Raw genomic sequence first — 18,557 nt, 5'->3', positions numbered from 1 at the left:
ATGGAATACTACTCTCATTCATTTACATACTGTCCATGGCTGCTCTGAGAGCTATAATAGCAGAGCTGAACAGATGCAACAGAGAGTACATGGCCCACAAAGCTCTGGTCCTTCACAGAAAAAGTTTGCTAACCCTTGATCTAAAATACAGCCAAAGACTACTACTTTATGAAAACAAAAACAAAGTACAGTATTTGTTCTAAATATTTCCATTATCCACTATTTTAGATACTACTCAGAGAGGATAGGGTAGGTTATGCTGCAGTAACATATGACCCCAAAATTGCAGTGACTTAAAACAAAGGTTTATTTTTCACCCATGAAACATTTCCATCCTCTGCCATCATGTCCATGGAGCTGTGGCTCCATGTTATCTTTATTGACATCCAGACCGATGGAGCAACCTCAATCTAGAACACTGCCAGTCATTGTGGCAAAAGAAAAAGAGGGTATAATGAAGCACGAACTGACTTTTAAAGCTTTATCCCCAAAATGATATATACCATTTCACTTACATTTTGTGAACATGGCCAAATCTGACCTCAACAAGTAAGGAAGTAAAATCCTTCCCCAGGGAGGGGAAGCAGATTTTGGTGAACAAAAATACAATCCACCACAGAGTGTATTTGGAAATATTTATGTAAGTAATTTGTCTTCCCTACTTCTACAACCTATACCAGTAGATCTATACTGATGTTCAGCCTAAAAACAAACAAAAAAGCAGAACAAACAAAAAAATTTAGCAAAAATTACTAAGCAAACAACTTAGTAATTTCATATTTCCTAAGATAAATATTAAAACTCAGAATTACTTAAAGATTACTCTCTACTATAAAACATGCCTAGAATAAAAAATCTGAAAATAGAAGAAAATACATCACTCATACATAGTTCTATGCCCCAAAAAACCACTGTAATGTATTTGCTTCTACCATGTTTTTTCCTGTACTTTTCTGTTTGATTGTCCCCTACTTTTCATTTTACATTCTACCCTTTCACATTTACCAAAAATTTTCCTATATTATTATAAATTATCCATTGTTATCTTTTGAATTATTATTTAATGTTTAATTTATTTTGAGAGAGAGCACGTGCGATCGAGTGTGCGCAGAGGGGGAGAGGCAGAGAGCCAGGAAAGAGAGAATCCCAAGCAGGCTCTGCTATCAGTGCAGAGCACATGGGGCTTTGATCTCACAAAACCGTGAGGTCATGACCTGAGACGAAATGAAGAGTCAACTGCTTAACCAACTGAACCACCCAGGTTCAGTTTTAGGTCACCTTATAGATGGTATAATTTATACCTAAGTTTCTATTCTTATACAGTGCTTTGCTTTCAAACAAAAAATGATTAAGATTATCTTTAATATTAACTTATAATGGAAGGCCAATTAGGCTTATGGCCTTAGAATATACTCTCAGAAGAATTATTGAGCCAAACGTTATAAGCATATTAAAGTCTCCTCATGTATTTCATAATGCCATTTTCCAAAGCCAGTATACCACCTTACACTCTTGCTCCATCAATGAATGGGTTGGCTATTCTCATCTATCTGTTTATGTATTAGGTATATTCACATAATAATTTTTTGAAATTAAATAAATTTTGCACAAAATTTATCCTGCTTCCTTATACATTTCTCTAATAGTGAAGGTGAACATATTTACATGTTTGTGACTCAGGTCTATTTCCTGAAATAAATGGTTTCTGAAATCTGCCCTTTAATCTATTGGGATCTGAGTGTTTTATTTCTTATGATTTTGATGGATAAGCTTTTTTCCAGTCATCCAATTTGTTGCAACAAATTATACTGAATAATCCTACCCTCTCCCCCACTTATCTGTGGTTCTTTACAACTTAGAATATTTAAAGCAGTGCTTAAGTGCTAGGCTGTTCTAAGTGATTTATAAATATTAACGCAGTAATTTATAATAAGTACATATATATATACAAATGATATCTAATTTACATACCAAATTTATATACAGAGAATTTATTTCTGAGCAATTCTAAACCATGTATCTGCCTATTCTTACACCAGTTACGTCAAGTTTTAAATGCTTATAGCCTTCCATAATAGGTTTTGACATGTCAGAGCTAGTTCTCTCCTCACTGTTCTTCATCGCCTTAAGGTACGCTATCGTGGGGGAAACAAAACATAAGTCAGATAATTTCCTGTAGCAGGTTGGCTAATAGCTAACAGTACTAATAACAAGGACAAAAGGGTTGGGTTTGAAGAAGTATTGCTATTGCAACAAAAGGATTTCTGGCATTCTAAAAACCCAAACTATTCACCAGAACTTCTTATGTAAAATAATAATGGGTGTTCTTAATGACAATGAAGGCACTCTAGGATCCTAAAGTATCTTCTCAAAGTTTAAAATTATATTCCACAATACTCCTGTAATTTTACAGAACATTCTATAAGAATGTTTTGAATGCAACTGAAGTTCAGAACTAAAAACAACCCTAGTAAGAGACAATTACACACAGTAAAAGTAGAAGGCATCTATCACAGGACCACAACTTAGGCCTGACGTTCTGCAAGTGAAATCCCACCACAGCAAATAACCACTACAGAATGCAAAAAGAAACACATGAAGACCACTCTCATGTCTCTAGGCTCAGTTTAGAACAGTTTTGGTTATCTGGTTAAAATAAATTCTAAAAACAAACTTTAGGGACGGCTGGGTGGCTCAGTCCATTAAGCATCTGACTCTTGGTTTCGGCTCACGCAGGCCATGATCTCACGGTTCATGGGTTTGAGCCTTGTGTCAGGCTCTGCGCTGACAGTGCAGAGCCTGCTTCGAATTCTCTCTCTCTACCCTCCCCTGCTCATGTTCCCTCTCTCTCAAAATAAATAAATTTCAAAAAAAATTTATTATCTTGCACAAAAGCTTTCCTTGATACATCTCTAATGAGAAAATATTCATCATGCGCACCATTTCATTCTGTATATCCAAAGAGCTTGATTTAATGTTGGTTGTGCTACATACATGGTAGAAAGAAGTAAACCAAATGGCTGCTTACACCTCCTTTGGTCCTACAGTAGTAATATCCTTCATTATTTCATTATTTCATTTGAGTCTCACAATCCTATAAATTAGAAAAGATAATTTAGCACGGTTACTGATAAGGAAATAGAAAAAAATTAGGTGACTTGTCCATAATCACTTAGCTATTGTGCAGACCCTTTTTGTCTTCTGACTCCCAACTGTTACTCTTCCTCCAGTAGCTATGCTTACTCTCCTGACTCCTTTCCTACCTAACTACCTTAAAGTTACCACATTCAACTATAAGCCACATACACTTAACCAAACAAAAATTGAAGAAAAAATTCAAAAGCCTAGAGAGTCGTGAGTAACTATCAGGTGCAAACACCTATTAGACACTGGACAAAAATACAGTGGGTGGCATAAAATAATACAGTAAGTCTCTCCCATGTTAGAGGTTAAATTCCTATATCTCTGATTTATAAGATCAGAGTCTCACAGAAAATGAAAGAAAGATATGTATTTACAAAAAAATAATTTCTGGAAAGCATACGTTTCTTAATAAAAATTAGATTTTTCACCACTAAATGGGGCTCTTTTCCTAAGACATCACAAGGTTCAGAAAACACCAAAGTAAGGTTAAGGTCATTAAAGTTTTCAAACAAATCCTTATCACTTGAAATGTAAGCCTGTCATACTTGCATATTCCCTTGTTCATTTTGCAATGCATGCCAACATGTTTGCCTGCCCACCTATTTTTTCACAAATCTCAGCAGTGCCAAAGCCGTTGGACCTGGTCTTTTATCTACATATTGAAAAAAGTACAAAATAACCAGAACACCTCTTGCCATATTAACTGTCCTGATCCCACTCAACAGAAGATAGCAATTACAGTTCACAAGATTTGGTACTAGCTCACTCTGGGAGCTTTCACCAAAATAAGCATGCTCAGGGCCTATCTCCCAGAGATTACAATTCAGTAAAAGCCTACAATGTAGCCTATTTCTTAATTAAAAGCTATAAATTCAAGAAGACGGAGTTGAATTAACATATGAATGAAAAGATTTTAACAGTATGATGTACAAATACAAAACCCTGTTATTCACTCATTTACTCAACTAATATGTATTAGCCATCTTACAATGTACCAGGAACGGCTCTAGGCCACTGGGCTATAGCAATGATCAATAAAAACTCATCTCTGTGCTCCATGGTAGTACTTCTATTTCACTGGGCAGACAGAAAACAAGTCAAATAAATGATACCAGTTCAGGTACAAATAAATTCTATAAAGAGAAATACAGCTGGTCAAGGGGTCACGAAAGCAATTGAAGGGTAAGGTACACCTATCTTGGATAAGTGTGGTCAGGGAAAGTCTCAAAGGAGATGACATTTGATCAGAGATGTGAATGATGAAGACCTGGGGACATCAGATGGAATAGCAAATTTAAGGCCCTACAGTGCTACCTCTGTAGCCCTCATGTTTGTCTAGGGGCTACTACATAAAATGGGCTTTCTGACTCCAAAAAAACTTAAAACATAAAGTAAAACCTGACAATATAAGACTCAGGTATCAAAATAAATGTTTCTAGTAGTGCTGCTATGAAATTTAAATACTATGGACTGGCTTAGGAAAGGAGGCAAAATCTAATTTAATCTGAGTCTTAATGGATGAGTATAATTCCAGTTCACAGTAGTGAGGAAAGCAGCTTTTCACAAGAGGCAAAAGCACAAATGGAAGCGCAGAAACAAAAGTACAAAGAAAAAACCTAAAACATCAGAATAAGCCCAATGACCAAAATTAGAGAACATGAAGGTGAAAATGTACATTACGATCATGACAAGAATGCCTTTACCCTTCCTCATTTAGAAAATGCCTCTTTATCCAGACTGGGCTTAAAAAGTCAATCCCTTTATGAAGGATTCACTAACTCTCAAAGGCGGTAACTTCTCTTCTGTGTTGCCATCCACCTTCCTCTGTACCTCTCAGAGATTATTACTCACCACAAAACCCACATTATTCATCAACCACCATCTCTGTTCAAACCTAGTTACTAACACACAAGCAGCATAGAAAATACATTTGTTCAATCAATTAAGGTGGAATAAAATGGGATGGAAGGTCCACAGACTAGAAAACTCAACAGAGTAAAGACGTCAATTCTCCTTAAACTGATCTACAGGCTTAATGTAATTCCTATCACAATCACAACAAGGTATTTATTTTATAAACAAAGACAACCTTACTCTAAAATTTATATGGAAAGGCATAGGCCCTAAGAATAACTAAAACAATCTTAGCAAAGAAGAAAATGGAAGTATCATTCTACCTCATGTTAAGGCTTACAATACAGATAATCAAAAACCAGGTGGTACCAGTGAAGAGAGACATGCATCAATATAATAAAACAGAGAATAAACAGACCCAGATACGTCCAACTAATTTTTGATAAAAGTGCGAAAGTAATCTAATGGAGGAAAGATAATATTTCAACAAGCAGAACTAGAGCAATGGGATACCCATAGGCCACCAAAAAAATAAGTAAAAATTAACTCAAAATGAATCATGAACTTAAAACATAAAACTATGAAAATTTTTAGAAGAAAACAGGTGAAAATCTTTGGGATCTAGTATTAAGCAAAGACTTTTGAATTGAAAACACAATCCATAAACTTAAAGATCCATAAACTCAACCTTATGAAAATTAAAAACTTTGCTCTGCAAAAGACCATGTGAAAAGGATGAAAGACAAGCTACAGACTAAGAGAAATATCTGCAAACCACACATCTGACAAAGGAGTAGTATCTGGAATATATAAAGAACTCTCAAAACTGAAGAGAATATAAAACAAATTAGAAAATGAACAAAGATGTTTACAGAGTTTCACTGTCAAGGACATAGAGATGGCAAACAGACGCATCAAAAGATGTTCACGATCAGTCATCAGGCAAATACAAATTAAAAGCACAATGAGACACCACTACGCATATTAGAATGCGTAAATTAATTTAAAAAACAAAAACAAAAAACCAAATTGTCTTTACGAAATGCTGGTGAGGATGCAAAGCAATTGCAACACAAATAAAAACCACAATGAGATAGCAGGACACACCTATTAAAATGCTTAAAAAACACTAAATGCTAACAAGAATGCAGAGAAATGGGTCACTCATAAATTGCTAGTGGGAATACAAAATAAAATAGCACAGCCACTGAGAAACCATTTGGCAATTTCTTTAAAAAACTAAACAGGCAACTACTGTATGTATGACTTAGCAACAGCTCTCTTATGTTCACACAAAATCTGTACACATATGTTCAGAGCCAAAACGAGAAAATAATCCAGATGTTAAATTATTTTTAATGTTTATTTTTGAGAAAGAGAGAGAGAGGAAGAGACAGACAGAGCCTGAGCAGGGGAGGGGCAGAGAGAGAGGGAGACACAGAATCTGAAGTAGGTCCCAGCCTCCGAGCTTTCAGCACAGAGCCCGACGCCTGGTTTAAACTCAAGAGCGGGGAGCTCATGACTTTAGCTGAAATGAGACATCTAACTGAATGAGCCACCCAGGCGCCCCAATAATCCAGATGTTCTTAAACAGGTAAATGTTTAACAAACTGTAGAACACCCATATAATGGAATACAACTCAACAATAAAAGGGAAAAAACTACTGATATATACAATGTATATGAATCACTAGAATATTATCTTAATTTAAAAAGCTAATGCTAAAAGGCTGTATACAGTATGTTCTTTTATGTAACATTCTTGAAATTAAAAAAGTATAGAAATGGAGACTAGGTTAGTAGTTAAAAGGACTAAAACGAGGCTGAGAGCCTTTTGTTTAAAAAAGGGCAGCATGAAGAATCTTTGTCGTGTGGAAACATTCTCTATCTTGAATGTATCAATGGCAATTTCCTGGTTGATATTGTACTATGGTTTACAAGATATTACCATTGAAATAAACTGGGCAAATGGTTCATACTATCTCTGTAGTATTTCTTATAATGGCATGTAAATTTACAATTACCTCAAAAAAATTTTTATTAAAAAAACAAAAATAAAAACAAAAACAAAAACAGGATGGAAGGTGAAGAAGTTAACCTTGGCAGGGAAAACATCCTTTTTTGGGAAGAAAAAGAGAATGGGTTGACAGAAGCACAATAGCCAAAAGATGTAGAATCTTTTCTTTAATCTCAAATTCAACAGTAATTGGTTTGCAAAGGATGGGAGTCAACAGAGAGAAGTTCAGGTGGCACACCTGGGAGCTTTAAAGGAGTCAAGAAAACTTGGAATGTTGGGTGCCTGCGTGGCTCAAGCGTCTGACTCTTGGTTTCACGGCACGGGCAATGCAGAGCCTGCTTAAGAATTCTCTGCATCTCTCTCTCTCTTTCTCCCTCTCTCTGCCCCTTCCCTGCTTGCTCTCTCTCTCTCAAATAAACATTAAAGAAAAAGAAAACCTGGAATGTTAGTCTATGGGGAGCATGATTAAGAACCAACAATACAGCATTTCCTACTTCTCTTACTGCAGATAAAGCACTAATTGACTATACTGCTAATTCATTACACAGAGGCTGTTGATTCTTTTATCTACAGAGTATTCACTAAAACTGAAAATATTTCTAAAAAAATTGTATCCTCACAACTTGCAAGTCCCTATGAAATTCAACATAATGGAATTTTACTTGTAGAATTATAATAATGTTATCCAAACAACAGTAAAAATTATTATCCCTATCCTAAAGAAAAGGATAGGGAAAAATAATGAAAAGGATAGGGATAAAACTGGGTCCAAATAAAATGAGTCCAAAGAGAAAATGTCTTATGGTCACACAAAAATTGATAACAAAAATAGAATCAGAATTCCCGATTCTCAACCATGGGAGTGATTACTATAGCTTTTATTTTTTCCCTCACACAAAGGATCTCTTTCTTAATAATGAATAAGGGTACCCTCGTAAACTGGGGACTTCCGTAACTGGCTAACGTAACAAGCGATGTTTCTTCTTTTTTTAAAAAACATTTTTAATCTTTATAATGCATCTCAGGAAAGTCAGTGGAACCTGAATGTTCCAGGATACTTAAGCAGAAAAGTTGCATGTTGTGAACTTTCCCAGAGCTGCACCAGCATTCATTGTGAGGTAACATTCTTAGACTAAAGATGCCTGATAAAACTCAACCAGGAAAACGTTTTCAGTTAATTAAAATTTAATTTTAATTCAATAAATATTTCCTGAGTGGCTAATGCCCAGAGACACCAGGATACAACAGTAATGAAAATGTGAAAGTGTTTCTCTCGTTCTTATCCAGTAAACAGACAACTAAAGAAAGATCCAATAAATGCTAACAAGCCATAGCCCCAAAGGAGCAGAAGTCACGTATCCCAGTAGGAAGACAATCAGACAAGTTAGAGGAAGTGATTTATAAAGAGACCTTAAAGATAAGTAACACCCCGCTGAGAAGCAAAGAGAGAGACATATAACAGAATGACACAAATATTTATAGCCATTCACTTAAAAAATAAATAAATAAAGTGATCTTAAGAGAGGAATTCTCAAGAGATGAAAACTTTAGTACTAAAAGCTGACAGCCAACAGACAAGTGATAACTGACTTTACAGACCAGAGAAAGAGAAAAACCTAAGCTGGCTATGTGGAAGCACACAAGAGTCTGTTTGGTGCCAGTGAAAGCAAGAGAAACTCATGAAAAAGAGGCACTGGGTATCTCCAAAAGTGGTCATGTGGATCGGTTCTGAAACAAGAAGTTTATGGTTTAAATTTTGTTTAAGAGACAAATTAGAATTCCAGATGTCTTCTCCCACCCAAAAAGAAAAAACTATCCTGTCCCTTCCAGGGAGTAGACTCAATAACAAAAGGAATACAGGAGGGGAGAAGTGGATATAGGGGATGAAAAAAAAAGAACAAGATTAAATGAAATTCTGTTTTCTAAATTGTGAGAACTGTGGCCTCTTTCTTCTCCAAGCTAGGTTTATATACCCTTCTCTAAGCAAAATTCTGGGAAATCTAACACACACACCACACCCTCCTCCCCCATCAGCTCAAAAGGATCTATGCAAATCCACCGATGAAATGGCCCTACCAGATGCCACTACACTGAAGCTCACAGTGTACATGTCCCACACGTGTGATGAGCTTCCAATCAGGTGGTTAAGAAAGAAGACTATTCTTAACCTCATTTGGCTTTTTCAAACTTGATAAAAATTAAAATAAAAAACACAATGGCAGGTATAGATGGGATGAAAAGGAAATGTCCAAGACAATAAGCAGAGGATTTTATCATTTTTATATACAAGATAACTAAAAACAGAATTTAAAGCAAATCACACTCAATCTTAATGAAAGTACATGCCAAAACAGGATACCTAAAAAGTAAAAAGTACTCAACCTGTATATCCATTAACATAAATGGCAACTCCACTAAAAATCGTAGATGAAGTTCCATCCTTTTGTAGAGCAGCATCTGACCGAAACTGTTCCTCCAATTTCTGGACCTTGGCAGCCATATACCCACCCTGGAATTAAAAAAAAAAAAAAGTAAACCAATTACAAAGGTTGTATTTTCTACACCCCCTCCCATTTTAACAGAAATTTACATTAAAAAGAAAAGGACCTTATTCTATGCTAGTGACCAAGGTATAATGACATAGGATATAATTATAAATATTCACCATAAGGCAAGGCAATAAAACAGGTTTTTCTATCAACTCATTTCTTAATTATTTTATCACATTCTTATAACGGTTACTTTAAAAGTGGGAAAAGGTAAGACAAGAATAATGAATTTAATGCTACAAAATATTGTTCTTATCTACAAAATCAAGCAGAAGTTACACAGAAGTTTAAACCAATTAAAAATTTGACAAGTGGTCAGTAAGAGTGTATTTTCAATTGGTTTCCACTATCTTCTGAATACAGGAAACTTAGAATTAGTAATTTAAAGCAAAATGAAACAGTTCAACAAACGAGTACAGCTCTCCATACATGTAGATAATACAATAAATGATTCAGTGGCCAAATTCTGGATCTAATCAATCTACTTGACAGCAGTAATAATTTTCATTAGAGAACATCAACCTCAGAAAGAACATAAAAACATTATTTTTGCTAAAGACCTATACAAATCTATGAACTTAGCTACACTTTTCCTGAACATTAAACTTAATTATGTGATAATTAAGCTTAATTATGTGAATTATCGATTGTTTTTTGATTTTACTTTACTGATAAAGAACTGTCCATTAAATCTTTAAAATACAGTCATAGAAATCTTGAAAGTAGTACTTATTTCCTCCAAAATGGAAATTATTTTGCTGGTTTTGATTATTCAGATATTACATGCTCATTGTGGAAAAATTTTTTTTTTCCAGAAAATATAAAGAAAATGTAAATTAGGTATAATCCCATTCACTGTTAACATTCTGGGATCTATTTTTAAATTTATTACTATGTCTCAGAATATGCACATTTTACAGAAATAGGATCACAGAGAATAATCCTCTATAAAACACGATTTTAGTCAAGGCCATCTCGAGTTAAGAAATAAAAAGCTAAATAATGGCTGAACAGTGTTCTACTGCATAGTGATAATTGACTTGACCAATCCTCTACTACAGTATATCTGGTATTTTCCTGTTTTTCAGTATTACTAGCAATGCTGCAATAAAATTATCACAAATAAATATTTGTACACCAGAACATTTATTTCCTCAGGATAAAATAAAGTTCGTGTGTTAAAAAGTTTAAACAAGCTTTCAATACATTGTGAAAACTCAGAAGAGGTGGTATCTAGAGTGATTTACAATTTTAAAAAATGCCTTAAACCACACTCCAACCTACAAGAACAAAAAATACCTAGACAATTAAATATAATTATTTTTATTCTTTTAAAACACACCCATTTTTCCCAGCCATCATTTTCAGCTCGCCTCCTCCCTCCACCTCGTCTCATGGTGGAGCGTCTGTATTAAGGGGGGAAAAAAAAAACTGTCAATTTTATAACGTAATACTAATTGACATTTTATTTCAAGTCAAGAAAAATGACAATTTAAAATAAACTCAAATATTCAATTTGTGAAAGTTAAAACTTTTCCCAAAGCATAACATTCTCCTGCTTCACAAGTGAGATTTGTACCTAAAACACCCTTCTATAGAGAAATATCATGTTTCAATTATAACTATTATAAATTTTTTATAGCAAAAACATTTATGCATTCCTATGCACCAAACCTAATACACACTTGCGAAAAACATCACCACATTAGACTAACATGGCCATGCTTGTTAACATTAATTAGTATTAACAGAACCCAAGAAAACATTTTCCTTCATGAATTGTCCTCTAATATGGCTCTTAAACTGGCTTTACTATTACATACTAGACACTTAAGAGTACAGTTACAGTGTAATTCATCTATTATGCAAAAACTCCTAAAAGAAGTCAATTAAAACAGCACATCTTAAGGGAGATAATGTAGAAGGATTATCACTTATCACAAACTATTAAACTGGCATTCTCCTTAAGGCTACACTTGACCCACTATGCTGTTAAACCACCCAAATGACCAAATAATGGCTTATCTCAAGTGTTAGGTGCCTTAGTAGCTAGCAAGGTTATCAAATGGTTCAGAAGTCAAAGCAGGCACTAAATGAAACTCCTTATAAAACTCGTCTAGCTATACGGCTACATCTTGAGACCCGACTGCATTATCCTTCACAAAACTAACTCGCCCTCTATTTAGGTTATTTTTCTTCTACTATATAAGTTAATATCAATTAATATGTTACCGGAGAAGCTCTGTACATTATCCAAGTCAAATTAGCTGTGATATGGTTTATAAGAATTTGTTACTGAGTGAAACCTTAAAATATGACACTTTAGACACACACATAAGCATTTTCTTTCAAATATTTCTATACTTGATATATTGTGCAATGTATAGTTTTTCCTTGCTGACATTTATATTATGAATGTTTACTGTTAGCTTTCAAAAGGGGCCTAAAAGATATGTAGAGACCTTCTCTTAAAAAGGTAACTCCGGGGGCACCTGGGTGGTTCAGTCGGTTGAGTGTCCAACTTCGGCTCAGGTCATGATCTCACAATTTGTGGGTTCAAGCCCCGCATCAGGCTCTGCGCTGACCACTTGCTACGAGCCTGGAGCCTGCTTCAGATTCTGTGTCTCCTTCTCTCTCTGCCCCTCCCCCGCTCACGCTTTGTCTCACTCTGTTTCTCAAAAATAAATAAATGTAAATAAATAAATAAATAAATAAATAAGTCCTATAGAGAGACAAGGGGCATGAGCAAAGAGCTCTGTGAACAAGAGGCAATGTAATTAATCCAGATTAGGGGATGTGGATGCTGGCAGAGAAGAGATGGTGTTGTTTTCAGTTTGACAAAGGTAGGGGCATGGCTACCCAATGTGTTCATTATGAGTCCTAGAACTGCCATATTGCTCTGCTAAATACTTCTATTTTCAAGAGGTACACTTTGTCCAGTCCCTCAAGACTTCTCCCCTTATCTTAAAGGAGTAGGGGAAATGTGTTAACACAAAGTTCGTGACTTCGTATTAACTTTGAATCTATATATCTGCTCTTAATAAGTAAAGAGTCTGGGAGTTCTGGCCCTTGTATGTTAAGAATGCTCACAAAAATTAAAGGGAACAATTAATCAGCTAAATGAAAAGTAAGTTAAAGAATATATTATTCATTTAAGATCTACTGGGTAACTACTGCAAAAGGCCAATATGAGAAATCCTAATCAGTGGTTTCATGAGGGTAGGAAAGTATGAAATAAAGTTGTAAGTTAAAAAAAATTTTTTTCAAGCTTCTTCTTCTATTTCAAAGTAATAAAGCTATCCCAGACAAATGTTTAAGCTTTGAAAAAGTAAAAGACTGAAATTAGTAATTTCTTCATTTCAACTAATTTGAGTACAGCAAACTCCTATTGATTGATTCAGGATTCAAATAGACTGAAAAAAGGGAAAAAGAAACAAGAAACATTTCATTTTATACATTCAAATTCTATTTTTGAGAAAAACCCATAACAAGTAGTTAACTAGGTTATTGGGATCAATCTTCCTGGTGAGAAAGAAGAAAACTAAAGAAAACATTATTTTTTAAAAAACAAAATAATGAAAAATTACTGGGCCCAGATTTAGAAGATGACAAAGAAACCCTGCCAGCTCACCTGTCCTCCCCAGGTTGGGACAGCTTTTTCCTCTGAAAGCATGTGGCAATTATAACAGTCTGGGCAATGTTTCTGAACAAACACAGCATTAAGGGAACAACAGTTGGAATTCAAAGGTCCTCCAAGCATATACATCTCCACACTTGGGATTAGAATCCTAGGGGTAAGTAAACTGGAAGTAGACAAACCAAATTTTGCCAAAAATGTAGCCTGCCTTGGATTATTTCAACCTCTGAAAGTAAATTAGATGATCCTAAAGAACACAAATACATGGAGGTCAAATAACATGCTACTAAATAATGAAATGAGTCAACCAAGAAATCAAGGAGGAAAAATCAAAAAATACATAGACACATGAAAATGAAAACACAATGGTCCAAAATCTTCGGGATGCACCAAAAGTAGTTCTAAGAGGGAAGTTTATAACAATAGAGGTCTACCTCGAGAAGCAAAAAAACTCAAATAAACAACCTAACCTTACACCTAAAAGAGGTAGAAAAAGAAGAAAAAACCCAAAACCAGTAGAAAGAAGAAAAAATAACAATTAGAGTAGAAATAAAATAGAAACCAAAAAAACAACAGAACAGATCAATGAAACCAAGAACTGATTCTTTGGAATCAAGTGTTTACCCAGACTCATTAAAAAAAAAAAGAGGGTGCCTGGGTGACTCAGCTGGTTAAGCATTCAACTTCAGCTCAGGTCATGATCTCACAGTTTGTGAGTTCAAGCCTCATGTCAGGCTCTGTGCAGACAGTTCCAGGCCTGCTTCAGATCTCTTTCTCTCTCTCTCTCTCTCTCTCTCTGACCCTCCCCTGATCACTCTCAAAATTAAATAAACAAACATTAAAAAGAGAGGGGGGGTACTCAAATCAACAAAATTAGAAATAAAAGAGGAGAGGGGTGCATGGATGGCTCAGTCGGTTAAGCATCTGACTTCAGCTCAGGTCACATCTCGCAGTTCATGAGTTTGAGCCCTGTGTCAGGCTTTGTGCTGACAGCTCAGAGCCTGGAGCCTGCTTCAGATTCTGTGTCTCCTACTCTCTCTGCCCCTGCCCTACTCACACTCTCTCTCAAAAGTAAATAAACATTAAAAAATTTTTTAAAGAAAGAAAAGAGGAGAAATAACACTACAGAAATATAAAGGATAGTTAGAGAAGATTATGAAAAATTAATTATAAGCCAACAAATGGGACAACCTAGAAGAAATAGATAAATTCCTAGAAACAGTAACTTCTCAAAACTGAATCAGGAAGAAATAGGAAATGTGAACAGACCTATTGCCAGCAATAGAATTGAATTCGTATTCAAAAAACTCCCAACAAACTGAAGTCCAGGATCAGATGGCTTCACAGGTGAATTCTAGAAAACATTTAAGGACGAGTTGATACCTATTCCAAAAGCCAGGAGAGGAAGAAAAGCCTCCAAATTCATTCTGTGAGGCAGGCATTACCCTGGTAACCAAAACCAGATAAAGATACTACAAAAAAAGGGAACTACAGGTCAGTATCTCTGATAAGCAAAGATGCAAAACTTCTCAACAAAATATTAGCAAGCTGAATCCGACAATATGTTCAAAAAAATCATTAACTATGATTCATAATGGGATTTATCCCAAGTATGCAAGGGTGGTTCAATATTCACAAATCAATCAATGTAGTACATCATATTAACAAAAAAAGGGGGGAAAATCATATGATCATTTCAACAGATGCAGAAAAAGCATCTGACACAGTTACAACACCCACTCATGATAAAAATCCTCAACAAAGTAGGCTTAGAGAGAACATACCTCAACACAAAGGCCATATATGAAAAACCCACAGTTAACCTCATACTCAATGGTGAAAACCTGAGAGCTTTTCCCCTAAGATCAAGAACAAGACAAGGATGCCACTCCCACCACTTTTATTGAATATAGTACTGGAAGTCCTAACCACAGCAGTTAGGTAACAGAAAAAAATAAGAGGCATCCCAATTGGTAAAGAACAAGTAAAACTTCCATTATTTGCAAATGACATGATATTATATATGGAAAACCCTAAAGACTCCACCAAAATACTACTAGAACTGATAAATGAATACATTAGGATTGCAGGATACAAAATCAATATACAGAAATACATTGCATTTCTATATACTAATCATGGAGCAAAGAGAGAAATTAGTAAAATAATCCCACTTACAATAACACCAAAAAATAAAATAAATAAAATAAAATACCTAGGAATAAACTTAACCAAGGAGGTGAAAAACCTATACTCTGAAAACTATAAAACATGAATGAAAGAAACTGAAGATGACACAAAAAAATGGAAAGATATTCCATGCTCATGGAAGGGAGAACCAATATTGTTAAATTTCCACACCACCCAAAGCAATCTACAGATTTAATAGAATCCCTAGTAAAATACCAACAGCGTATTTCACAGAACGACAACAAATAATCCTAAAATTTGTATGGAACCACAAGACTCTGAATAGACATACCATCTTGAAAAAGAAAAACTGTAGATATCACAATTCCAGATTTCAAGATACACTACACAAAGCTGTAGTAATCAAAACACTATGGTAGTGGGATGAAAACAGATACAAAGATGAAGGAACAGAAGAGAGAGCCCAGAAATAAACCCACGATTACATGGTCAATTAATCTTGGACAAAGGAAGCAAGAATGTGCAATGGGAAAAAGACAATCTTTTCAACAAATAGTGTTGAGAAAAATAGCAACATGCAAAAGAATTAAACTGCACCAGTTTCTTACACCATATACAAAAATAAACTCAAAATGGATTAAAGACCTAAATGTGTGACCTCAAACCATAAAAATCCTAGAAGAGAGCACAGGCAGCAATTTTTCCAACAATGGCCATAGCTACATTTTTCTAGATAGGTCTCCGGCCTCAAGGGAAAGAAAAGCAAAAATAAACTATTGGGACTACAACAAAAATAAAAAGCTTCTGCAAAGCAAAGGAAACAATCAACAAAACTAAAGACAACCTACTGAATGGAAGAAGATATCTGCAAATGACATACCTGATAAAGGATTAGTAATACCAAAAAAATCCTAAATAATCCAATTAGAAACAGGCAGAAGACATGAACAGACATTTCTCTAACCACAAACATATACACATGGCCAACAGACACACGAAAAGATGCGTAACATCACTCATCATTAGGGAAATGTAAATCCAAACCACAATGAGGTATCAATTCACCCGTCAGAATAACTAAAATCAAAAACACAAAAAACAAGTATTGGCAAGGATGTAGAGGAAAGGGATCCTTTGTGAACTGTTGGTGAGAACGCACACTGGCGCAGCCACTGTGGTAAACAGTATAGAAGTTTCTTAAAAAATTAAATGATTTTTTACAATAAATTATATGATTTTTAATCAATAAATTATATGATCCAGTAATCCCACTAGTGGGTATTTACCCAAAGAATATGAAAACACTAATTCAAAAAGATACATGTACCCCTATGTTTACTGCATTACTTAGAAGAGCCAAATTATGGAAGCAGCCCAAGTGTCCATCAACAGATGAATGGATAATGATATATATACACAACGTAATATTATTCAGCCATAAAGAAAAACGAAATTTTGCCACCTACAATAACATGAATGGAGCTAGAGTATTAAGCTAAGTGAAATAAGCCAGTCAGAGAAAGATAAATACCACATGATTTCAATTCGTATGTGGAATTTAAGAAACAAACCAAAAAGAGACAAGCCAAAAGCACACTCTGAGAACAAACTGATGGTTACCAACCAGAGAGGAGGTGGATGGGTGAAATAGGTGAAGGGGATTAAAGAGTATACTTACCATGTAATGTATAGAATTCCTGAATCACTATATTGTACACCTGAAACTAATATAACATTGTACATGAACTACACTGGAATGATAATTAAAAAAAAAAAAGATGATCTGGAATGCTCTAAACCATCTGGCAGAAGCAATGTAAACCCTGTACAGGGAATGACAACATCCTAAACACATGTTTCTGAAAACCATTTTGAAAATATAAAGTCTGGCATACAAATAAAAATAACCAGGCACACAAAGTAGTAAGATCACATGAGTGAGAACCAACAGAAACAAAGTAAACAGACCTACACAGACTCCAGATATTGATTTTTTTTTAAATATATGAAATTTATTGTCAAATTGGTTTCCATACAACACCCAGTGCTCATCCCAAAAGATGCTCTCTTCAATACCCATCACCCACCTTCCCCTCCCTTCCACCCCCTATCAGCCCTCAGTTTGTTTCCAGATACTGATTTTAACCCAGTTAAAGATTAACTATGCTTACTATGTTCAAGGAAACAAATAAATAGCTGCCATGGGTGGGGAAAACAGATTTCATTCAAAATATTCAAAGGAGGACCAATTACATAAAGGCTGTCTTTTCAACAGAAACAATAGTGCCAGAAGACTACACTGAAAGAAAATAATTACTTAGAATTCTATACCCAGAGAAAAATTCAGTCAAGAAAGAGAACATAAAGGTATCTGGGGCAAATTAAAAACAGAAGCTAATGCCACCAGCAAACTTGTACTACAGGAAATCCTAAAAGATATCCCTCAGGTAGAAGAAAATATTAGCTTGGAAGATCAAAAATACAGGAAAAATGTAGCAAGGAAAACAATAAATATCTGGATTAATCAATGTTAAATACTGACTAAATAAAAGTGCAGTAATGACAGTCAATCTGTTATTTTTTGTAGAATATACAGCACAGTGGATCAAAGAATTATGAATAAAAGAGTAGAAGAGGAAATGTTTCTAGTACAGGCTGTGCCACTAACTGGTTTCACTGATCTCTGGTACATCTCCATTTCTCTGGGTCTCAATTACATTGCCGGGTCTTTAAGAGGTTTGGGTAGTTGACTACTAGATTTACGATAAATTGAATTTATCTGAGAACAGCAGAGGAATTCCAATTTGGGAAACTCTTGTGGTAGCAAGGTATAGGCAAGCCTGTTAAGGGTTTGGGGCAGGCTGTATTTATGGGCAAGGATTGTAATTTTTTAACGTTTTTTTTTTTTTTCCATTTATTTTTTAAGAGACAGAGAATGAGCTGGGAAGGGGACAGAGAGAGAGGGGGAGTCACAGATTCTGAAGCAGGCTTCAGGCTCGGAGCTGTCAGCACAGAGCCCGACGCGGGGCTTGAACCCATGAACCATGAGATCACGACCTGAGCCGAAGTTTGCCGCCCAACCGACTGAACCACCCAGGCGCCCCTGGGCAAGGATTGTAAAGAGGGGGAAGCCCAGGTGGAATCCAAGCAGTAAGTTCACTGGCTTGAGGATGGGGAGAGATTTTTGGCAGACATTCATCGGTCA

The 18,557-nt window shown here is 35.3% G+C and overlaps 1 protein-coding gene across 6 annotated transcripts in view; it reads right to left on the bottom strand.

Moving 5' to 3' along the window:
• REV1 (REV1 DNA directed polymerase) overlaps positions 1 to 13,962 on the bottom strand; it is a 65,850-nt gene extending 51,888 nt beyond the window's left edge. The window contains exons 1-3 of one of the 6 annotated variants that reach the window (XR_006703410.1): positions 13,196 to 13,504; positions 10,907 to 10,970; positions 9,398 to 9,524 (exon numbers count right to left, since the gene is read on the bottom strand). Coding sequence is in view for 2 of the 6 variants with exons in the window: in XM_045445727.1 (XP_045301683.1) it covers positions 9,398 to 9,524; positions 10,907 to 10,970; positions 13,196 to 13,284 (280 nt within the window). In the remaining 4 variants the exon portion in view is untranslated. Of the gene's footprint in view, positions 1 to 2,940; positions 3,095 to 9,397; positions 9,525 to 10,906; positions 10,971 to 13,195 lie in introns of those variants that run through there. The other 5 variants (XM_045445727.1, XM_045445728.1, XM_045445729.1 and 2 more) reach the window with 5 other exon arrangements.
• Between the last annotated feature and the right edge of the window lie 4,595 nt (positions 13,963 to 18,557).

The sequence above is a fragment of the Leopardus geoffroyi genome, chromosome A3 (assembly GCF_018350155.1).
Source record: "Leopardus geoffroyi isolate Oge1 chromosome A3, O.geoffroyi_Oge1_pat1.0, whole genome shotgun sequence".
Taxonomy (NCBI): Eukaryota; Metazoa; Chordata; class Mammalia; order Carnivora; family Felidae; genus Leopardus; species Leopardus geoffroyi.
The sequence above is the reverse complement of the archived record's forward strand: the minus strand, read 5'-3'. Positions and strand labels throughout refer to the sequence as shown.